The sequence below is a fragment of the Diachasmimorpha longicaudata genome, chromosome 15 (genome assembly GCF_034640455.1).
Source record: "Diachasmimorpha longicaudata isolate KC_UGA_2023 chromosome 15, iyDiaLong2, whole genome shotgun sequence".
NCBI classification, from domain to species: domain Eukaryota; kingdom Metazoa; phylum Arthropoda; class Insecta; order Hymenoptera; family Braconidae; genus Diachasmimorpha; species Diachasmimorpha longicaudata.
In genome coordinates, this window is record NC_087239.1 from 5,721,210 (window position 1) to 5,746,359 (window position 25,150).

General features: G+C 38.8%; 1 protein-coding gene across 8 annotated transcripts in view; it reads right to left on the reverse strand.

The window, feature by feature from the left end:
* Window positions 1-25,150, reverse strand: part of LOC135169653 (protein groucho-like) — a 42,154-nt gene that overhangs the window by 14,475 nt on the left and 2,529 nt on the right. For 3 of the 8 annotated variants that reach the window (XM_064134828.1, XM_064134826.1, XM_064134824.1), the window contains exons 2-6: window positions 16,970-17,067; window positions 15,474-15,537; window positions 10,593-10,637; window positions 2,700-2,837; window positions 165-444 (exon numbers count right to left, since the gene is read on the reverse strand). In XM_064134828.1, coding sequence (XP_063990898.1) covers window positions 165-444; window positions 2,700-2,837; window positions 10,593-10,637; window positions 15,474-15,537; window positions 16,970-17,067 — 625 coding nt within the window. Of the gene's footprint in view, window positions 1-164; window positions 445-2,699; window positions 2,838-10,592; window positions 10,638-13,517; window positions 13,582-15,473; window positions 15,538-16,969; window positions 17,068-25,150 lie in introns of those variants that run through there. The other 5 variants (XM_064134827.1, XM_064134825.1, XM_064134829.1 and 2 more) reach the window with 4 other exon arrangements.

Below are 25,150 nucleotides of genomic sequence, written 5' to 3' on the forward strand. Positions count from 1 at the left end.
GGTTTCCTTCGGGAGATGTAGATTAAAAAAATATTTTCAAGTTGTGATGACACGTTAAACAGCCAAAAAGGTGGAATAAAAATATTTCGATCATATCATGTCGTGTCTTCTACGGATGAACACGATGAGATGAAGTCAAAGTGTTATAAACCAGGAAGACTTACCACCGTTAGGTTTTAAATCATCGGGCTGACTCCTATGAAGTTCTGGTTTTGCTAGCATAGACAGGGGATGTGCAGCAGTACCTGCAGGATTAGCACCAGCACCAGGTGGAAGACCTAAACCGAGCAGAGCAGCAGAGGCTGAAGTTGGTACAGGTAATCCAGCACCAGGTCCAAGACCAGTTAACCCAGGCATACCAGGATGTGGACCCATAGCAGCACCAGGTGGCATTTGTTGGGCATGCATCTGCTGCAGTAACCTGGGTAAATCCGGTCTCTGTTGCTGGAATGATAATTTCACTGTTCACGTTACATGTTACGCCAGTAAATTTATTTTTCATCCAACCCACGTGGCAATTACGATGTGTAAATAGCGCAAAGCGATGGGTAGACAGAAAGAGTTGGGACAGGAAGAGGGATTTTAATTGAATACGTGGGCTTCGTTAACTCACTCTCTGTATTTGTGGAACGTGTCAATGATCGTCATCGATACATAAATGCTCTGGTTGTGGAAAGAGTATAAAAAAAGGAGAGAAAATATTCTGCATCTGTTTGGTCATATTTTATTGGTTCGCGATTTCGTGATGGTATAACGAGACGATGAAAGGAGATGGGAAAATGAAAATATCAAACGGACGGTAAATTAGTGCTGAATGAAAATGAAAAAGACTCAGCACAACTGTAAAGAGGTTTAGATAGAAGTTAACTGAGTGTGTTGGGGTGAATAGGGGGTAGTCAACGTGATATAGAACCCGAGGGGTGCATGTACACTCGTTAGTGAGGATTGGAACTGCTGAAAGTACATTATTCTGGGTGAAAGACTATTCAGGAAGAGCAGGAGATGGCAACTGATGATAAAAGAGGTTGAGTGAACTGCGGTGTGAATATCGTGTCGATTTTACTGGGATAATTGAGTAGTTTGACGATATAATAATGGTGAAAATATCTAATTTTGATGGGATAACTTCCGGGAATAATGAGAAGTGAAACGTGAAAAGAACGAGTAACAAGTTGAAATGGAGGAATCAGGGAGATTGCTTAATGATTGAGTTTCTTGGTCTCAATTCATGAAAATCGTTGGAAGAAGTGGCAGTTGCCTTTGCCAAGTATATTACGTCTCCTGAATTCTACTGTGCCACTCGGATCAGCAATTCCAGGGTGAATGTTATAAAGAGAAGGGGGATAGATGCTGACTCTGCGGAAGTGAAAACGAAGGAGTAGCAGACAAAAAGAGGATAAAGAGGGGAATAAAGGTGGGAAACACGAGCTGGAGAGTGCAGACTTTGAACTTTTATAATATTCAACTTTATTATTTCATAATGGGAGAGGTCTTTTAACCGAGCTTATCTTTCATTTTTCAATTAAATATGGAGTTTTCAATTGCCTGACAGGTATGCCAGATACTTCAAATTATCCAACCTCCTATGAGAGGTGAATATTTTTTTTAATTTAAGGACATCAATCCTCATCATCTTCACGATGATGATGATAAAATTTTTAATTATTCCCTGAGTGCTTCAGATTTTTTTTTAATATCCACATAAAATTCACCCCAAAAAACGCTAAAATATTCGATTATCCAATGACCAGATTCTTCCAATTTCCCGAAAAATCAACCCCAACAAAATTATCCAAAATTAATCCCGAAAATGTTGAACAGTGTAATCGAGTCAAAGATTGTTTACGGGTCAGTGAGACTCATTTCCAACTGACATGTCCAGGTTTGGTGAATCTCGTTTGGCTAAGTTCATTCTGGGGTGTGTAACGGTTAGAGTTACGGAATGTAGTACCATATGAAATTTCTCGTGGGACAGATGTAAGGGTAAGAGAACAGAGTGAAGGTAGGGGAGAGGGGGAGAGGGTTAACAAGAGGGAATGCAATGGTGAAACTAAAGGAGTGAGAAGGGAATAGGTTAAAGGAGCCGGTTAAGAGGCACTCGGGCTGCCAGGGATACTTGTATCCTACTAAGGATTTGCGGCACGTACCGACAACGTCGTGCACACAACGCTTGGATACCAAGTTTCTCTCTTACTCTGGGCTTTCTCCTATATCCCGTCTTTCCATGACCGGGGTTTCGAGCATGGAATGTTGATTAGTCGTTGCCCGAGTACTGTATAACACTATAACTTATCCAGCCAAGGGTAAGCTCACCCCCCCCCCACCCACCCGGGTTCACCCAAACCAACTCAAGCCAAAGACTTGGGATAAGATGGTGGAGGAAGGGAAGGTTCTTGGTGGATGAAGTAGTGAAATGGAAAGGGAGACGGAATATGTTGGAAGGGGTGGGGTGAATGAGACGGTGGATTGAGGGGGTTGGAAGAAGCCTGCGGCTTAATAGGGAGGAAATTGAGTGCTCGAGCAATATTGAGGAGGATTTGCGGATGGTAGTGCCAGGGAGAAGTTGAACGTATCCAGTTGCTTTTAGATTTCACCAGTGAAGATATTTCCATCTTTGACTTAACAATTAACATCGTGAATTATCATTCATCACAATCTGTTGATTAATATTACTAAATTAATATATTTTTATTACATACCCCTATGATGGCATTCAACTCGGACATTGTAACCTGTTTCGCTCTGTCAACAGCTGTCATAACCTGCTGATGTTGTTCCTGAGATAAATAAGGTAAAATTTGTCCGATGATGCCGTTAAGTCTCTTAGCTATCTCGGTCTGCAACATAAAATTATATTTACGGATTAAGATCATGATTTTGGAATAACCATTGAGGTGGGTAAATGGAAACAGCTATTATGGAAATTACAAACATGAGAGAAGCAGTCAACTGCAATATTCAAAGGCAGGGAGAAAACGATCCCGTAAATTGAATCTTGCATTTACCAGGAATTTGTCAACGTCAAGACCATCTTACTAAACCCCCATTCACCCCCTTAGAAAAATATCACTCAGTGAAACTCTGGTCAGCATTGATTTTTTATTTATTTATTGAATGTCTGTTATTGAATTTGATGGGGAGTTCAACTGATAATCAGGTTAGAAATAAATAGTAGAAAATGAGAAATTCATGTGGGTACTGGGGGGGTATTTACAGTTGAACTGGAGGAAGATTGACACGAATTAAATTAAAACACCAGGAAGTAGGATGGTCTCGTCGACGATCCAATCTCCGGCGACGACTAACGCAATTACTCAGACAAACTGTGGAGATTTACCTCCCTTCTTTTCAGTAGTTTTTTTCCATCAGTTAACCTGTCACGCCAACAACAACAACATGCTTATAATTCGTATTATCTCTGAACGTTTCATCATGAAAATGAGATTTTTAAAGGTTTCAATTAACCTAGTCTTCCTCCTATAAACGAATGTCCCTCGTAAAAAAGACGAAGAATAAATGGAAAATGTTCATTTGAATTTTAACGATTGATTAGCTCATTAAGTTAAGCCCATTTGCAATGACGTTATGGCACATGTATCCTACCCTCGGCGAAGCCTCGTTTCCATCCAGGGGGTTGGCAATAACCAACTTTCGGATCATTTTCACCCAAAAATTATCAATAAATCCTCAAAAACATCAGCAATCCCTCGAAAAAAAATACAACAGTAAAACTTTTCGAGAAATTTTCCTCTGAAAAAATTCCAGTTCGTTCTCTTCCGTTACACCATCTTATTATTGCGTATATTTACGATTATGCTCACGTAAGTGTGTAGCAGTAAAGTATAAAATAACCCCTGGGTTTCGTGTCATAGCATCGTTAATGGGTCTGGCACGGAGCCCCTTCCATTCCATCGCCCTTAAACGAGCACCCAAAAAGTGTGAAGGGTGTATTTCATCGAGGGTAGGGGGGTTGAAATCGTTCTGGTAGTAGTGGCGCTAATTGAAATATCGCAGCCACACGGAGATTCCAAATACGCTCAGAGGGTGAACAGCAGGGATAAATGAGTATATCTGAGGGGGGATGAAGTAAGTGAAGAAAAACGAATGAGGGAGACAGTGAAAACTTTAGAATAATGCTGGAAAATTGAGGAAAAGGGAGTAGTTGTTTAATTACTCGTTGTGTTTCACTCTCATCATCAAGCAAAAGGAGATTGAATTTCTCTTAGACAACAGCGAGATACAGATTGCCCACCGTTCTGATTGTTGATGAGGGCTTCCAGAGGGGTTGACAACAATTGAAAGAGAAATACGAGTATGAAATACTTCTGACGAAAGAGGGAAAAAGACGTGAAGTCAAAATAGCAAGACAGACGAAAAGAAAATAAGAAAAATTAGCGGGAAGAGGAGTCAGAAGAATTGCAGGTAACAGAGGAGATGAAAAAAAAAAATAAGTAAACTGGGTGGAAAGGAGAATGAGGGTGGAGGTGGGGAGCAGCTGCAGACGTAATTGCGTTGCCAAGAAGTTTTCCCCGAGCCAGAGGTAACCAAGAAAATAATGAATGGAGTATATAGAGTGAGAGGAGTTGGGGGGAGGAAAATGGTAAAGGGGAGTGGGTTTCACTTTAGCTACTGCAGCCTTTTTCCGGGGTTACCAAGTTGTTTTCATACTACACCCAGAGTGCTTTATCATATTTTCCTTTCGTACTATATACTTATTTAATTTACCGAGTTTTACTCTTCAAGAATGATGGATAAAACTTTATGATTAGTCATTGCAATCTCTCATTTGATTTTAAATCTAAACATCCGATGAAAAAGTAAATGAACAATGGAAGGACAAGTGGAGGGTTGATATCGAAAAGTGAAATGAAAATTCAAGATGATAATCAGTAAGTGGAAGTGAGCTTTGCTGTTAACCAATGCGAAAAGTCGTGGCATGAAAATGCTAAAGAACGTGGATACGACGATAAAATTTTTCGCCTGTGAAACGGTGACGTGAACCGAATACTTCCACCCCAAGCCACCCCATTCCATCCACAATTTTTGCTTTCCTCGTTTCTACCTCATTCTCCATTTTTCCTCCCCTTTTTTTTTCTTGTACGTTTTTATTTTTTTTTTATCCTCGTCTTACTAGCTGACTATACCACTCCGTTTTCTCGACGACGTCGATACTCCAATAATCCAATACTCTATCCAGCCAGCCTCGAATCACGCCATCCTTGTAGTAGAAACCCCCTTTTCCTTGGTTCCTTCATACCTACATGTAAAAGGATATAACATTCTGCCGTTATATACTAGTGAGAGCCCGCCCTATCCAGAATCTCTTCGTATTTTTATGATTCTTTTTATCTCCTTTTATTCAAGCCAACCGTGAGTTTTCAAATGTCGGTACTACACTCAACTCTTGTTTATTTATTTATATTATTTTTATCCTATTTTTGAAATATTTTACGACGAGGATTGTACTGATATCGAGAGAACAACAAATTGTGGTGATATTGATTTATGATACGGGTGGAGTGATATTTTTGTTCACGATAATACTCTGTTCAAACAGAAAGATCTGCTCTCAATTCAGCTATGAAAGGACAGTTGGACTCGATACACGATGAGACATCAGGTTTGAGTGGTGGATTGTCATAGACGACAATATGTACTGTGGCATTGAAACCCTGGCCCAAGAGACTGTTGGATGGGCTATTATGTACCGAGCTACCCGAGTAAACAAGACTCAATCAATTCGTGCCCGGTTGGGGGTCAATATGCAAGAGTTCATCAAGAGGTAAGATGTCCTAGAAGTTGACCAAGTGCTAGAGTAGCCAGTTATTCGGACACATTGAATGGTATAAAAATTATTCGAGTCATTTCCATCCACTGGACGAGGTAAAATCTCATAAAACAAACAAATGGAGAAGCAGAACTCGTAGAGTGACAAGAATGGGGACGAAGTGGTCACATGGACTGGGCAAAGTAGAACTCGACAAAGCTCGGGTGGTGGATAAGTGGTTCTCAAGTGGGCGACAAGTACCCGAGACAGACGGCGAAAGATCAGGATGTTTGGATGTTTGAGACTCTCCTACACGAGTGCCACATCATCACTTGAAGCTGTCGAGAGGCTGCGGGCATGACCCACTCAAAACATCAATTTCTTATTTTTCTGATTCACACCTTCGTAGACTTCTTGTCAATAACTTATAAAACCTCACGTCTGTTGATTTATCTGAACCCACCCAGACGTTCGGTATCAAGCTAATAACAGGTGAGACAGACTTTCAAATTCATAGTCGAGGTTGATCATCCAGATGATGTGGACCTAACCCAGTGGATGACGTCGACATTGACACAAAGTTCCCATGTATCCTCTGATAAAGACCTTCCCAGCCATCAGCTCAACCACATGGACGAACAGACTCTGATATTCCAAAGAACCAAACCCACCCCAAGATGTCCAAACATCTCAGACCCCTCCACAACCACTACATCCCCCAATTCCACCCCACCCCCCCCCTCTCCCACTCCCCCATTCACATCTGTTGATTTATCCCAAAATCCACCTGAATTCTCGGTGTCACCCTGAGCCCAGACGAACCAGATTCCCTCCTTCAAAGACATCAAAGTTAAATAAACATCACCACCCCTCAAACACCTGCCCAACCCTTGTTCTCCCATCCCAATTGTCCCCCATCATCCAGACCTCACGAAGACTATGGAAATTGATGGAGACGTTGATACGAAGTTGAGTTTGTCCGTTGGTAGATAGTTCCACCAACACAGTCATCCAGTGGCTAGCACAAGTCCAAGTGTATGGGTGAATGTGGTTTGGTGTTCCAGTAGAGTAGGGGGAGGGGTGGAAGGGGGGTGGAGTGAGGGCCAGTGGCCACTCTCTGGTTGAGGCGATGCGAGGCCACTGGTGACCACTAAGCTCACCTGATATATCCAAGCCTTCTCTCCACTACAACTACAACTATCATTTCCCACCCCACCCACCCCCCCCCACCCCCTACCCCTCTCACCTCTTGATTCACCATCTCCCTTTGTTAGCCCATGCAACCCTTGGTCATCCTTTCCTTTACACAGTCCCCAATGCAACCCGTTGCCCAGAGCTTCAAACCACAAGCCACAACGGGCTACTGCCCTGATTAAACGCGCCATACACCGCCATTATCGCTGATTGCGCTAAACATTATCGGACTTACCACCGCGTACCATCATCCATGCACGAGAGTACTAGTACAATTGGATTTTCAGAGTATAGAGGTAGGATATGGGGTGAGTAACGAGAGGGGTATATGGTGGGTGGTAGGAGGGGGGTGGGTGGGGGTGAAGTAACGCATACATGACTATCGCACGTGCGTCATCTACCCATGGGACAATTATTGGCTGGCTTGTGGGGGGCTTTCGGCTTTTAGTACTACCGCTTCACCTCCTCTTGTTACCATTTTCACTCTCAACCCTTTCTCCACCCCCTCTCATCCCTCACTAGCCATTCCCCCCCCCCCCCAAAGCCCTCTGCACTGTACTAGAATTCTCGATACTGTGACATGCTAACATACTCAACCTACGTTGGTATATATGGTGTGTAAACCTGATGCCTTCCTACCTACACTAGAATCATTATCATGGTGGTTTAATTGTTAATCCTATGATACTATTACGCTGGTAATTATTTCACTTTTCCGATAATGTTTGGAGTTGGGTAATACCGAGTAATGGTGGAACTTGTATTGTAATTTGGTGAATATTATCGTCTTTCGAAGAGGACAATTTGATTAGAGTAATGAAATAATTTGGTTGGATCAACAGGATTTATTTGTATGAGAAATTTCTGTCGTCAGTGAGACTAATGGCAAACAAATGGACAGTTGTCGTCATTCGTCGGTGGAATGTCAATCTGATAATTCTATCGTCTTCGATATTTACGTCAATTGTCAATGGAATTTCAATAAAAAAATTTTTAATGTATCTCAAGTCTCGTCGGTTGGGTGGAAACTTGTTCTCATCGAGAGATGCAAAAGGGGAAGTTAAGTTTATCCTGTGTGAACAACTTTGTAACAATTTTAACCGAGTCTGGCGTCTACGGGGACCCTACTTAATGGATATGGGCAGATGTAATTAACGGTGGCGTTCATCAGTCGCGCATAACAAGGTGGTGCGCAGAGACTAGATAGGAAAGCCGGCATACCTAACACCCCCCCCCCTTTTCCCCCCCTACCACCTAACACCCCCTTGTTCTCTGACTCATTTACATTTGCACTCGGATCCCTGGAGGTTTTCCGCAAAACACAAATTAACGTCACACTGTGTACAACCGGGGAATTGAATGATAAAAAATGTATAATCGCATTGACAATCCCTGGAATTACCACTAATTGGCACCAGTGACTTTCATGCAAGCTCTTATGTCTGACCAATGGTGGAGATATCCACTTGAACTTTGTGATGTGGATTGAGATCAATCGAAATGTCTTTGAGATGAATTATCGCAAGATATTTATGAAGATTTATTTATGCTGTGATGTCTGTTAATCCGAGACTCGACCCACTGTTACCCTCGGTCGACTACCGGCTGTGCCGCGTTTCAGACCCGAATATTTAAATATTTTTAATGACAAATTGGTGAAGAAAAAAAATGTAATGTGGGGGTGAGGCGGTATTTCCGGTGAATCTGAGACTGAATTTCCTTGATAATTCAGTAACTCAGTTGGTAAGGATGACCGGCGCAATGCTGGGAGACCCGGGTTCGACTCCCGGCACAATGAAACCCTAATTTTTTTTTCTCCAGTTCCTCTTCGAATTATTTTTTTTTTCTGGAGGCACTATCCCATCAACAGTTGATAGATATGAAAGTACATTGACTGGTTTACCTCCGCATACGCCGATAAAATGAGAAACGGAAAAGGTGGTAAACGAGGCACGGCTCGTTCACCAGTATTACCATGTGTTTAAGTATGCATGTGCAAGGGGGTGTGTACACATTAAGCTATCTGTCGTTGTATATCCACCGGGTGGTTGCATGTAAATGAAGCATATTAAAGTCAACGACAGAGCCCTGGAGAATTGACTCCCGGCTGGCTTTTTCGTACAAAGTAGAGCAAGAAGAAAAATGTTGTACGATACCAACACAAACTCATGCTGTACCGCAAAGGACTAGTCGTAAAAGTGGTGAGAGCGATAAAAACAGGCGGACAACGGGGACCCACCGACCCTCACGTATAAAGTGTGCTCTCTAACGGTAGGCAATAAAAAGAATATTCCTCTTGAGGGGATTGGCACAGCAATTTGAAGCACTGGAGTGGAAAGAGAAGGTGAGGGTGGATAAAAATCGAACGTGGCTGGCTACTACATAGGATATCAACGTGGGAGAAACTTAACCTAAACTCAAACGACCTTCGACAATTGAGTACGTGAAAATGGGAAATTTAAGGTGAGAACAATCGGAGCACACGATTGTTCCATCAAAACTGATGATTTTTTTTTTTGTTGAGGTGAAAAAAATTTGAGGCTTCAAATTACACTTTTTATCCAATCACTCGATTAATTACCACCTTTTTTTCTAATGAAAAGACTTCTACACGAACTGAATTTCTAAAATTCTCCGATTTTTCATTTTCAAACTGAGTAATACCAATCGAAAAGGATGAGAGTAATGGAAGAGTGGTCAGGCTGGTGAAAAAAAAAATCAGCGAAAATGGCTGAAAGGATGAGATGGTAGCCAGAAGGCATGATAGAATGGAAGAGCTCGAAAGAGAAAAAAAAATAAAATGAGTTAGTCTCGCCGCTCTGGTCTCTATCGGTAAAGCCTGATTTTTTCGATATTGGTCCTCTCATCCGCTTTTTCCTATCCTCCACTCATCAATTTTCTACCCCCACCCCCTCCCCCCCGGCCCCTCTCTCTTTTTTATCATAGCTCGCACTGCCGTCTATCTCTTTACTTTACCATCCCATTCGTTGCCTCACTTGAGTTAAAAAAAAGCCTCAAAAAATTGGGACAAATAAAAGAATTGAAAAAAAAAAGAGTGGAATTGAGTGAAATTGGCGAGGCACTGATCAATGATATATCTATACTCAAGGCTCGCTTAATGGATAAATGAATAGATAATGAGTGAACCAGAGACTCGTAACTGGCAAAGCAGCTGAAAGAGGGGGGGACAGAGGATTGGCGAATATAAATGGAAATATCGGTGGGAAAAGCAACGAAATCGAATTATTTTCGCTGGTTGACGATATTTTTCATGCGTGAATTTTACGGATCCGTACCTCTCTCGTTTCATATAAATATATTTTCCACTTCCACCCTCACCCATCCCCCACCCCCCACCCTCTGTCGATTGACAATCCACAACGCTCCCACCTCCTCCACCCCAAAATACACGTATACTCATGGCTACCACACATTTGAAAACACATATCGAAAAACAATCCCTCTTTTCACAATGATAACGAACCCCACCCCATTCCACCCCCAAACTCGACGGTTAAATTCACGTTTGTGCATCGTTTATTCCCGAATTTTCCAATTCCCGACTAATCCACCAGCATTTGCGTTTATTATTCATCAACATTCACCGATAATATTTATTCTAATGTCTCACCTGCTTGTGCATCTCCACGTTGAGCCCATATGACATTTCGTAGTACTGAAAATAAAATTAAAAATTATCGGTTAATGAAGGTTTGATAGACATTATCAGGGGGAGGAGATAAATTTATATCGAATATTAAATTACCAGTGAAGTGCTGGTATTTTATTATTATAAATTAATCTCCATGTGTCGTGGATGGGTTAAACAATTGTGAATATGAATGATTCATGCAGAAGCGTTCATGATTTATGATTTGGCATGCAATTGTTGAAAGTTTCAGATGGATTTGAGGGAAATTTTCGTTATGATGAAGGTCTAGGGAATTTCGAAGAATTTCCTGATGGGGAGGTTTATATTATTTCATGGGAAAATTCCGAAAAAATAGTTTTTGTAAAGTTTTAAAAAAAATGGGGAGTTGAACTGAATTTTTCATAATTAAGTCGCCATTTAAACCCGGGAAATTTAGTAAATTTTTAATCAACTCGTACTTTCATAACTTTCCCCTAAAAAAAATATCACAAATCACGAAAAATCCACAACGTTGGATAAATTGTAAAAAAAAATACATATATATACATATACATGTATATATAAATATTAATCGCCCTGCAGAGCGAAAGAGGAAGCGTCTTTGATGACATAAGAGACGAGTTCATAACTGTAAAATAAAAACAGTGAACTATAAAAATAAACTAAAAATGAACTAAGTCTCTCTCATATTAATTTCTACCATACATATTCCGTCGTATATTGAAGAGAAATAAAGAGGATACTTTTTACCGAGTGAAGATATATAATTTAACGAGCAAAACAGCGAGTTATGCGAATGAAGACTCATAAATATTTCTATAGAGTGCGGTTTAGCGAAAACCTGAAGAAAACTCACCAACTATCGAGTCGACCTCGTCGTCGGGTATACGATGAACGAGGCTTTAACGAGCGTCCCGAATACCACGGTAGTCCACGGCGTTATCCCGCGTGCCAACGACCATTGTAAACGTCTTTTATGAGGGTCATAAAGAGACTGGTTGGTGCACACACCATGAACACATATATATTTGTGCAAGACGCAAACTGTGCGGGGCGGAGAAGGGGGGGGGGGGGGGTCCGAGGGTGGTTAGAGGGGATTTTAACAGGCGTTTCACACACATACACGAAGGTGTACTTATTTTGGTGAACGTAAGTGGCACCAGACGATAAACGATCATGATTCTCATGAATTTGTGCATTCAATTCTCGTCATCAATGACGGCTATTGGAAATTTCATTCTTTGTTGATATATTGATCGTTGGGAATTCCGATATTGAAATTATAATACACCAAGACTGGAGGAAAATAAATTTTAGGGAAAAATTGGACCTCCAGGGGGAGGCGAAGGACGAAGGGTAGTTTTGTCACAAAAATTGCTAGAAAATTGAATTTTGGTGGAAAAAACCAGGTCCGGGATTGAATTTTCGATAAATTCATTGCGATATGATAAGACTATTATATTGAGGTGCAAAACGAGACGCGATAACGTTAAGTGAGCACCTTGGGAGCGGTTAATCAGACGATTAAAAAGGAAAGCTCAGAACTATTATAAAAGAAGGAAAAAGAAATAATTCCCTCTCGACTTTTCTCTTCTGTCGTAATTAGTCTTCAATTAACGCACCTCACCGAGGATTTCCTCCTGGTAATTTCAGCCGTGAGACCGGCGCTAACTCATTCGTTATTCCGCGGCGATGTGGTCGCATTACCAAAGAATAGTGAGAAATAAATAATAAAAAAAAAATGAGGAATCAGAGTGGAGTAGTTGAGAATAATGGATGGCAGCGATATCAAACCCTTGCGTCGAGTTCTTCCATAATTTGGTAACATCACTGAACTATATAAAACTCCTGAAGATACATACACGAAGAATAGTTTTCAACGATCTGTCGGTCGCTCGTAAAAGTTCACGAGCTCGACAATTACATGAGGGAGTCGTAAAGACGAAATGCCCGGTGGGAGATTAGGTTAGATGGATATAACATTTGAATATATGTAGCCCACGAGATGTTGAATACTTACAGCCATGCTGAATCGAAAATAAAACTTTACCTCCATTTTGTTCGGGCAATAAAAAAATATGCTCGTGCTGAACGAATATTTATTGATATATGTATAGTTACGGCGATCATATTCAGTCATGATGACGAGAATATGTAAAGAATAAATTGGAAAAATAGAAGAGGGGGAGGAGAGAGAGAGAGAGAGAAAAAAAAATCACGAAGTATCGGAGTGAGAGGAAAAAATAGTTCGAACGAGAGATTGAATATTTTCTGGAAAGATTTGTTTAGAGATTTTTGGAAAATATATTTAATTTCCTATTGTCAAGGATGAACAAGAATTTTTTACTGAATTACCCGCGAAATTTAAAAAAGAATCATGCGAATTCTATTTTATTTAGGATTTTTTTTTTAATATTCCTTTTGAAGGGGAAAACCGCAATTTTTTAATGATAATGTCATTGTACAATGTCCGAAATTAAATTTTAAATGGGACTCAAATGAAAGTGGAGGTTTCCATTTTTTTTTCTCTCAATGTACATGCAGGATAATAAATTTTAGTAACACGATGCAGGCGGGAGCTGCCCCATCCAAAAAATTACAACCCCAACAATATCACAGCACAAATAACGATTCAAATTTCCCGCACTTCCCGACGACATTCTTCAGCCATAAAAAAATATCTGAATAGAATAAAAAAAATTTCTCAATAGGAAACAATAATTGAAATGATTAGGCATCCGTTCGCCTGAAATTCCGACAAATTGTTCATTTTATTCAGATGTTTTATTGATATTTGAAAAATGTCTGCTGAAGGCACGTGAAAATCAAACATTTACTTCAATTGTAACCCCTAAAGCAACAATTATCATGTCAATCACACGCCCTCATAATTTATTGACTCACCATGACGTAGTGGCGCTGCATCTCCGTCTTCTCCTGGGCGAGTTTCTCCAGCTCCAGTTTAAGACTGTACAGAACAAGTAGGAAAACGGACGTGTAAGCTAAACATTGGTAAGTGCAGGCAGACATTCACAAACATCGATTATTTCATTATTAAAATACACCATGAAATTTCAATTTAAATAACAACACGATATATACACTGAGAGAAATTAATTTGAATTTAATTCAACGATTAATCAATTTATTTCATTTGGCAATTTGCCATTTGCAACTGAAAGTCTGGACACCTTCAAAAACTCAAATTAAAAATTCAAATCTTCTCTCAACGTACAACCAACAACTAGTAAACAAACTTCAACCATTATTTCTCCAATTGAAAAGTGAATGTTTTGAAAATTCACCCTAACGATAACCAACACCGAGTATCACAGGTTCATCATTATTCAACACCCAGATATAATAAATTATTTTCTCACAAACAAAAAGACAAATACAATTTTTTTTTTTCACTCGTTGGGAGGATACGATGTTTACATTTGTGGGCGGTGGGGAATAAGAGAGGATATTGTGTGCACAGCAAGCCGTTAAAACATACAATTAGTGTAGCGACAGGAAACATTGATAATGATCCTCATGACGGCCGATGTCGTGCGGATAATAATTAATACTTGTCTCTTGCTCATCGCTCCATAATTATGTATAGTTATACGCATAGTCACCCCTCTTTCGCTCCTCCGATTGTAGATTACGATTAACATTTACTCTTGACATTGGAATGAGTTATTCGAGGCTATCAACCTGACTGTTATCATGATTTATCGGTGATAGTGTGAAAATAAAATTGTGTATTGCCGATGATATAATTTTGATTGTTGAATTACAATGTAAAATCGGTAATTGTTGAGGATACGTGCAACTATCGACACTATGTTACAAATACGTGGTTAATTTATCAATGATTGCAGATGTTGTAATTATGATGTCTGATGAAAATTGTGTTGAATGATTACCATAACAAATTCGTGTTGAAATTCGAGTTTAACACTTGGAAAACTAGTGTCTGATGTTGAGACGCATTGGATTTATTTTTAAGACCTTTGTTGTCGATAACTTTGTGGTATTTTTATGTCAAGAGTTTTAAAAAATTGACAAGCATTCCAGATATTCCAGGTGACTTACTTCGAGAGTCACTTCAAATTTCTGATGTCATATATTTTCAAATATTTCAGTAAGTTTTTCATGTGGTCATATGGCGTAAAAAGAGCCGATCATTTTTTACTTTGACAGTTATTTTTTATTCTCAGTATATGCGGAAAAGTCAATTTATTTCAATGACTGCCTATGACTTTAATCATAAAATTTTATATTTGTTTTGCTCCAGAGAGCGGAAATCCACAAAAAAATCATAATTTTTTAAAGGGGAATTGCAAAATAATTGTAATGAAATTTTTGTCATCAGGCCAAAAATGATCGTTCAAGTGATCTTACAATTTCACCCGTCAATGTCACCTTATTCTGTCACAGTGATGGTAACTATCACCTAAAAGTCTCGAAATATCAATTGTGACAATTATTTACTTGTGGCCAGAACAAATTCCCATAATTTAGTGACTTGTTCTTCAAGACATTAATAAAATATTCTGTCTGTCAAACGTCTCGTTTTCTGACAAAATAAATTCCCCATTTTTCCCCATGTCTTCAAGACACTAGTTTTCGGTGCAGGGAAAGAAATTTAGGTAAAAATTAGACCTCCAGAGGGTAAAAGGGAGGACCAAGGTCAGTTTTATCTAAAAAATTAGTCTCTCAAGTCTAATTTTTCCAACAGAACTTGACCTAAAAAATTATTAATTATCATTTCGTCCTATGCTTTACCCTCTATATGTTTAATTTTTCATTTTTATCGAAAATTTCTTTCCGTGTGTCATTGCTCTTGAATATTTTCCACGATGGGCTTACCATCACGTAATGTTTATGTGCGTCAAGTTTCTCACTGGCCAGTTTCTCATAATCCATCTTAAGGCTGTACAAGCAGTAAGAATGCGTCAATTAAATCTCAATGTTGAATATTCGTATAACTGGAAATCACGATGAGTTAAAAAAAAAAAAAAAAACTGGCACGTTCAATGTACCTATAAACATCTTCACTATCCAATGGAATATGTCATAAATTCTCTCGGCACCCTTTACTACGGCATCGTAAAACATCTATCGTTTTTGCAGTATGATGATATATGCAAGAGTGCTTTCACACACATGGAACACACTATCATCTTGAAAATACTCCCATCTCTGTGAACATCATTCCCTCACCCTCAGTACCACACCGTCCAATGGCTTCTAGCTACCACATCATCTTCAACGGCCAGAGAATTTATGGTAGTTTATAGTTCACTTGGTGTTGTATTTCGTATGCAAATGCGGAAATTATGAAGTTGCGAGGGTAATGATTATTATATCGAGTTTACGAACAATATTCACTGACTATTTACTACTATATACGAAGAGATCAGAGGAACAGAAAAATCTGTTCACCATAAATTTATCAATTATTTACTTGTGGCTTATAAAATCTTTCTTAAAATTAAAAAAATATTTTTCTCTCATTCTCTGTCTCGTTACATAATACGCCACAATGACCGGCTATTTTTCCAACTAAAAACCGATTTATTCTCTTTCTTATCAACCCGTTATGCTCTTGAATTTCACACTAACAAAGAATCAAATAAAAATAATTCTCTCTCCAAAAATCCAACAAACAATTTCCCAGGAATCTCGTCATCGGTAGAAAAATTATTTTCCCCTGAATTATCTAATAAAAATAAATAATATATTTTGCACAACAATCCATCGCAATTCTTCATCGATTATCACTCTCCTGCCTATCTCGAATACATAATTCTGAATATACGAAACGATATCACTCCCCATGAATTTTCAATCAAGAAGTTTATATTCATCGCCGATTTAGCCAGTTACGAATGGTCTTAAAAATAATGACTCGAGCAATACTGATATGAAAATGTATGGAGTATATGCCTTATTCAGTGATAGTCTTTAAAATAAAAACATCAAACATCATGTCAGCTGTCGAGGCTGGCCTACAAAGATCGATATCAATTGAATGCCAAGTCTCGTATCGTTTGACAGAGATCAGCTATTGCTGTTGTCTGGCGAATTTCCGTGGGCTGTGTATGAACAAACACTGACTTTCAATGTACATAGCTTCCGGTTGGGTAAACAATTATAAGCGCCCATTCTGATAGAGTATTTTGTAACGAACACACTACAAACTCATCGTACGTGTCTCTTACTTCATGCCTCGAGCGGATTTTTCTATCGTTTGCGAGGAAAAAAAAAACCATGAGGGAAGTCAATGTTTATTCACACACATTGTGAACCTGCAATGTAATCAGTTTAGTCTAACAAAATCATAATTAGAGGGAAAAACTTACTTGTGATACTGGGCTTGGAGAAAATTGAATTCTTCCTTGATTCGATCGCAGGACTCACCAACGGTGAATTTAAATGGTTGACCTGGTTGGGGTGGTCCCTGCAACAAATAAATAAATTTATCAAATTAATTATATAGAATGGATACAATATTTTCCAATAATTTTTCAATTTTAATTCCACGAATAATTTTTAAGAGAATTTCCTTTTTTCTAACGTACATTTGACAAAATGTATGAGCTCTCGCTCCCTTCGAATGAAGTCGTATATATTCGGTTAACACATAAAATGTTGTATCACACATTCATCCATTTACAGGATATACATAGCAATAACAGTTAGAAATGACAATATATCGAATACACTAAAAATATCAACGAACCTGATGCTCTGATCGGTGGAATGGCTGATCCCATTTGCTCACAGCAAAGCCGATCTGGCCAATCCAATTTATTTATTGGCTTTTGCTCGTACCATATACATAGATATGTAACGGTAATGAACAACATATGCACATCAACGACTAGCCGATGTATGCGATTATTTTATGCGCCACCGCAATACCCCGTACATTTGTGGCTTTCATTTCTTTTTATAAACGACGCCGGGGGGTTGAGGGTATGAGGGGGACAAATGCTTTTACAGGGAAACGAATGTGTTTCATGTAAACACGAGTGTGAAACAGTATGAAGAGAATCGGAATAAAAATAAATAAACGGACGAATGAATGAAGAGGAAAAAAATTCAATTGAATAAACATTTGATTATTTGTTATGTTTTCCCGAAAATTACGTCTCCCACTCGGTAATTTATCTCCAATTTTTTTTTGTTCGTTGTGTAAGAACATTTTAAATATAATTGAGAGTACGTGTGCTGGGGTGACAATAGCATCATCCACCACAACTAATATGAAAGCCATTGCGATTTTATGGTGAAAAGCACTGAACGCTCAGCGCCCGGTACCAGCTCGACTGTTAAAGTGCCAAAACGAATCGATGGTCGTTAAATTACTCCAGCATGAATGTCCGACGAGAAGCGGAAGAACTGATTTAAAAGGGGAGAATGAAGTACTGTACACACTTTCACGAAAAAAAAAAAAATTGAAACTTCATGGAGCGTTAATTGATCAATAAAAAATTCATGAAATTTCCCATTCAAAAGAACATTCATTGAAATTTTTACACGAAAAATGGTAACCGGATAACTCCCAACGTTTTTGAACAATTCATTTTTCCAAAAACATGAGAATTTCCGGGAAATTAACAGCAAAAAAAATTCAAGTCTATGGCAAACAATTTTTTACATGAGATGGAACAATTGCCCACATGGATTTTGCAAATTCTACACTTGGAATTCCCATCAGGAGCTTTCACACCGATATGGTGAACTCTTCCAGGGATGCGGTCTCGGCTGTACCGCAAAAACTGCGACAGCCCTGCGGCCATAGGAACCGAGGGTCGACCACGCGACGCCCAACTCTCGGAGTATCCGCATCTCCTCTTTCCTTATCGACTTCTGTTCACCCTTGTACACCCCAAAAACCACTGGCCACATTGTTCGATGATGGCCTCTCCACCGATCTTGAATTCCATTAAATTTGTAGGAAAGAAATATCAACTAAATATCGAGGAGTCGCAATAAATAAATAACCCCCTTCCAACAACTACCTGATAAATAAAGTCTCTCACAACTAACATTAATAATTTTAATTATGTCTACAACAATTTATCTACCGAAAAAAATTCTTTTTTTCCAAAACAAATATTTTCCTGACACTTTCCATTGATTTTTCCTGTCCATAGTTTACCACTATTCCTGATATCTGCCGAAGCATAAATGTTCCACTAAACTTTATCAAAGGCCCAAAATATCAAACTCGTGCGATACATTTCCATCACCTCCCACACATACTAATGAGATCTGTTGCACACCCCAAACTCGATAAGTGAAAGGGGCCCGATGTCACGAGCTTTTGCATATACTCACTGACATGACTGGTATACGTTGTATGAGATCTCTCCTAGCCGATAATTACGCTCAGGGCAGTTTAACCCACACCGGGCAATTAAGGCGATAGGATCGCGACGTGAAACAACGTTACACCGTTCGTGTCTCTCTCCCTCAGGTTCTCACCGCCCTTGTCTTGTCGCCCTTCCCTCCCTCTATTTTCCGAGTGTGTATGCGTCACATGGAGAGCACGTGGGCTTATTAAGATCACGCATATTGGATCATACAATGTATATATGACCGGTCGCGTGACATTATCTGAGGGAGATGATATTATCTCGGATGTGCATCAACGGTCATCGGATGATCAATTTTTTCCAGTAAAAGTGAAAAAAAATTTATCGCTCCCTTTGATATTTCAGTGGTTTGAAGATTCGGAGAATTTCAGAGGTTGAAATATAATGGGACTAATTATTTTTGTTGATAACGAGAGTCCCAAGGGGCGGAAAGCAGTGGAGGAACGAAAAATAAAAATTTGTAAGAGATTTTCAGATCATTTGGACAGAAAAAAAAATCTTCTTGACTATAAAATTCCGGTATTTAACCCACGACATTAAGTCATAAATATTAAACAAGTCACGACAAATATTCTCTCAAAAATTCTGTCCTCATTAATATAAACACTCCCCCCAGTGCTGGGGTAAAATGTTATCGGACTGAAAAATAAATTGAAAAATTATTAAGTCGTTATGATTGTCCTATCGCATGTCCCCAATGACAAAAATAAAACCACAAAACTACAGACACGGAATTATATTAGAGTTTATATACTACGAGATATACAGCTCCATGGCACGGAAATGGCTCGGACGTCAGTCACGCGAAGAAGAGGTGTAATTACGGAGTAATTGGGGGAGTCAGGTAGTCAAGCTAAACGTTCTCCCGCACTGTCGAGCTTTGCATTACAGCAATCGAGTAGCTCTTTGCCCTTCGGTGGTAATGGAGAAACGCCCCCAAGGTACCCAATCAGTTTTGCCACGCCCCGATGATAAAACATATGGCGTTAAACCCCTAGGATTAACGACAAATACTCCACATTAAAATGAAATTTTCAACGGACAAATGACAATGTATTTTTCAATTTTAAGACTAAATGAGTGGTGTCGTTTATTTGCCCGCAAAAATATCGCGATGAGTTGTTCAATTTAGCGCATTTCAATCCGCAGTTGTAATTAATTATTAGATTTTTCAATTTATTCTGTAATAAATAACAAATATAAAAAATTCTCTCTCCAAATCCAAAAAAAAATCATAATAACAGAATGAAATCGAGTCACTGTTTTCATGAATTATACATAACTAAAGTGTATGTGAATTGTACCCATATGTAATACATATATACAATTCCGGGGAAATGTTCGTGATCATTCGCGTGCCAGATACGAATCGTAGACCATAAAACATCCATAAAAATGAAAGCTTTCGCTTCTTTCTCCGGACTGCGGAAGAGATAGATTTGGCTGACAATTTACCCCGATATAATTGACGGTAGAAAAATTATTTCAACACGAAATACTGACACGAAGCACAAGTAGATAATTGTCTCTATCACACGTTACCAACCCCACTGAATGAATATCATTCGGCAAATGGCCAATTTCTGTAGGTCATTCACCTCTGAAGACACCGATCCAACGTCAAATATTTGAAGGACCTTCTCCACTTTTTGATTGTACCCATGACGATATTGGACGTCTCCTGGAGCGAGAATGAATGGTATGCAATCAACAGCCAACGAATATTTACACTGAGGAACTCACTGACGGAGAATTCCCCTGGAAATGGAAGAGAACTCCAACAAAAATTCATTTGTCTTCAGTTGGATACTCCCATCACTTCACGAATGATATTTTCGAGATATCGCAGGTAATTCATAAATTATTTCATTACATAATTACGAATTATCCAATCACGAGTGCTATTCCCAATAAGTTGAATAAAAATTCCCTAAAAAAATTGGAAATTCTGCAGTAAACAAAATTGAAATTCAACTCAATTTGAAATGAAGTATCCTGAGCTCAAAGGCAGTTACAGACGGAAAAAACAATTATAAAATTATTCATATAAACCCAGGGGTTCTCTTTCACCTCAAGAACCTGTTAATTTTTATTCAACTTAATAGAATTACAGTATTTTTTATGGATTGAGTTGTATATCCTTTTAATGCTGCCATTATCGGTTGAGATAAAGTGAATATAATACGGTTGGATTATTTCGCATTAATCCACATGAGGTGTAATGCCCTCCTCACCCCCACCCATCCTCCCCCTCCTGCGTAAAACGACCCATCCGAGAACAAGAGAATGAAGGAACTGATCGTTTAGGACTTCAGGGACACAGCAAACTGCCAGCCCTAATGCCAATTAGTGTCATTCCATCGTTGCAGGAAACCATTCTCAAGAAGCATTGATAAACGTTTCTCTCCTTTTAACATCTCCCTCCCCTCCTCCTCCCCCGCGTCTTCTCACTCCCGCGAGCCCAAGAACGAGTAAATAAAAACGATATATTGACGCAATTAATTGCTTGATGCAATTAAATGTACCAGAAGAAGCTTGTTCGGCTTCTTGCTGTCTACATTCACATGGGTAGAAAATATTTACGCCTCGGTGATGTGTACATGGGAAAGTACATGTCGTGAAATCATCTGGAGTCAGTCAGTATTTCCAACATCTGTCACACGATTGTCGGAGATTTTGAATTAGGGACTCGGTAAATTCTGAATATTTCTGGATTGAATGATGCGATTTGGGCGAAACAGGTGCCATTTTGAAGAGAGAAAAATTACCTTTGAAAGGGAAAAAAAATGTTTGAATTTCACTCTACCGATCTCGAGCTATTGGTTATTGAATATCAGTCGGTGTCTGGGATTGTAACTGACGATTTTTTCAATTTTATTTATTCAACTTTTATTTTATTATTTAATTTTTATGGGGTTAGAAAATGTTTGGAATGTCATCATCGATTTATTTATACGCCGAATTTCAAACAGAAAATAATTAGTTCAATGAATGATTTTTCAATTAATATACCAAGACTAGATACCCTAATGATTATTGATGAATCCGTCACGGATTACCGTACCGAATTAGGCATTTCCCCTAAATGTTTCTCCCCCATTGACCCCATATACGCAAAAGATACAATAGAAACCCCTGAAACATTCATCTCCACCTCTCGGAGGTCAGCTGGGATTGGAGTGTTGAGAGAATAGGGGTGCCTGGGATTTCGAGTAGGGCGAAAAAAAAAAAAAAAAACAGACGGAGCAAATAGAAAACGAGAGGGAATGAGATACTAAGATCGAAGATAGACCACCGCTGTTGTGCGCCAGTGGGGTGAAAGAGAAAACGGGGCTTGAGAGCTTGAGGGTAAGGGGGAGAAAAGTACGGAAACATCGTTCCCTTTCTATAGTGGACCAATTTACGGCACCCTCAGGGCTGAGTAATACGTTTTCAGGGGCTCGAGGGGTCGTTTCTGGCCCATTGTTGTCCATTCTACGGATTATTTTCATCGGGGATATGGGATCCTATTTCATTTCACTAACAGATATATACACTTGGTAAATACAATGTCAAGTCAGTAAATGTTCGTTGATGTACAGATTTTTTATCATTTTTATATTCTATTCCCCATCAGTATAATATCATTTAATTTTTTTTTATCAACGTGATTAGACGATTGGAACGCAATCAAATTCATTCATAACGAAAAACATCGGCCTTTTATTTTTTCAATGGGAACAATTCAAATATCAAGAAAAGAAATTCCAGGAAAACTATAATTCGATTAATCTGACAAATCCTCTCAATTATCTCCCCTCGATTCCAAAAATCCCACTTCATAAATACGAAAAAAATTCAAATATCAAGAATAACTTCGAAGAAAACTATAATTCAATTAATATCACAAATCCTCTCAATGATCTCCCCGCAATTCCAAAAATTCTACTCTGTAAATACGAAAAAAATTCAAATATCAAGAGAAATAAATTCCACGAAAACTATAACTCGATTAATACACAAATTCTTTCAATTATCTCCCCTCAATTCCAAAAATCCTGCTTTGTAAACACTCCAGACACCGATCGAAGCGCCAGTCTAAACAACCAGCTCCGTCGCTTTAACGTCCCCGTCTCAAGGCCCATTTCCACGGAACTCCCGATCCCCACAACAATCCCCAAGTGTCCTTCCAGGCCTCTCCAATTCCTCAAAAAAATACCTCCTCTCCCCATTTTTAACGCACAATAATACCTTCAATATTTCAGTAATTGCCGACACGTTAATCTCATTACATAAAAATAAATAACTCCCGCCGTCAAAAAGAAACCCCAAATTCATGAAACTCAACGCGGCATAACTCCCCTCAAAGTACTCCCTCAGCTGTGTATATATTACTATCAACATTTAAACACATCCTGTTCACCTCGGAATTTTCTAAACGGAGCGATTAAAAGTATCAATATTTACATTCCACTCACCAAGCGAAGGGGGAGAAGTGAAATGAAAGGGCCGAAGAGAGAGCAAGAAAACAGGGGGGCAAGGGGGGGGAGGGTTGACCCGTGCGAGCTAGGGAAGGCCCCTCGTTTCCGTAATGGCCACCTAATACCCGTACACCTACTTAACTACTGTACACGCGATCCCACATCAAGCTCTGAGAATTTCCAGCCCCTCACGAGGGCGAAGGGGAGCGGTTATGTATGAGGGTGACTTTTTTTTTTTTCCTTTCGTTTCGCTTTGACCATATAATACACACAACCTCGAACGTCATTGTCAGCCAGTCCCCCATCATACAGTTGCCCATAGTTCCATTTTTTCCCCTCTCCCCTAATTTTTTTTTTCTTTATTCAAGCGACACTCGACTCTACCCTACCAACGCGTCACATCCGGTCGACTGAATTCCTCGGAATCAAATGTCCCATCGTTCCGCAGGAATCAGCATAACAGGCTTATAGGACGATATCTGGGATATAATCCGCTGTTTTTTCACACATTGAGGGAAACAAATATTTGTTGTTGAAGTATTTTTTTATTCTGAGTGGGAGGAGACGATTTATTGTATTGGATATCAGGGAGTGTAAGGGGTAGATAATTGAATTGAATTAATTATGATGAATTGATGTGAGGAATTTTTTTAACGTCGATAGATCGATTTTTTTGGTGGGGGGAATTTTTTGGAGAAAATGAGACCCCAGCACGTGGTGCCATCTACAGAAATTCGAGAATTTTCGGAAAAATCCTGGAAATCCCCCAAATTTTTAAATAAATCTATTATTCGTTTGTGGGAAGAGGTACAATTATTTAGAGGCATATTTTGTTTAAAAAATAATAATAATAAAAGAAATAAATAATAATTTTCCTAGTCAACAATTTTTTTTTCATTCAGTTCTCTAGATTATCAAGAACCAAATCATGGAAATTATGGTAAACAAATATTGTTTGTCGTAAAACAGGCCGATATTGCAGAGTCCTATACCGTAATTCTCATGATTAAATTTTTTGCCAAAATAATAATCCGTAAACGCGGAAAGCTTCATGTTCCCCATGCATATGTGACACATGTGCCAATGTCTCATGACGATGGGGATCATTTAAATGATTGTGAAGGGATTATGTTCGAACCAATCACATTGTGAATATTTTATTTCACGATAAAACCCAGTCGAATCTTTTGAATGATTATTTCATCCGTTCCGTTCATTAACAGTTGACAGTTGGTTGTCCAACGAGCGTAGGATTAATTCCATTTTCCATTGTGACAATTCTTTTGATTACCGGTATTTCAATTAAATAATCCAGTGCTATAATTTGAGCTGTTTCATGGTATATTTCAATTCTCCGAAAATTCATTCAATTGAATTTAAATCTTTCTTTCTAAAATAATAATCTACTGTCAGTGCAGCAGTTGAAATGAATAAAAATTTCCCCTTAATTTTTTTAAAGTATAAATATGGATAATTTAATTTATGATTTCAACCCACAATAATTTTACTAAATATGAAGGGGGAAATATTTTTATTCGTTAAAATTTCTCCACCACCTGAATACGATCATCTGCATATCGAGGTAATCCCTAGAAATCGATACAAATAAAATTTTCCCCTCTCATTTTCCAACGAGTCAAAAAATTTCCTCAGTATTTGCCTCATCAACAAAAACAACAACAGCCAAACTATTCTCCGA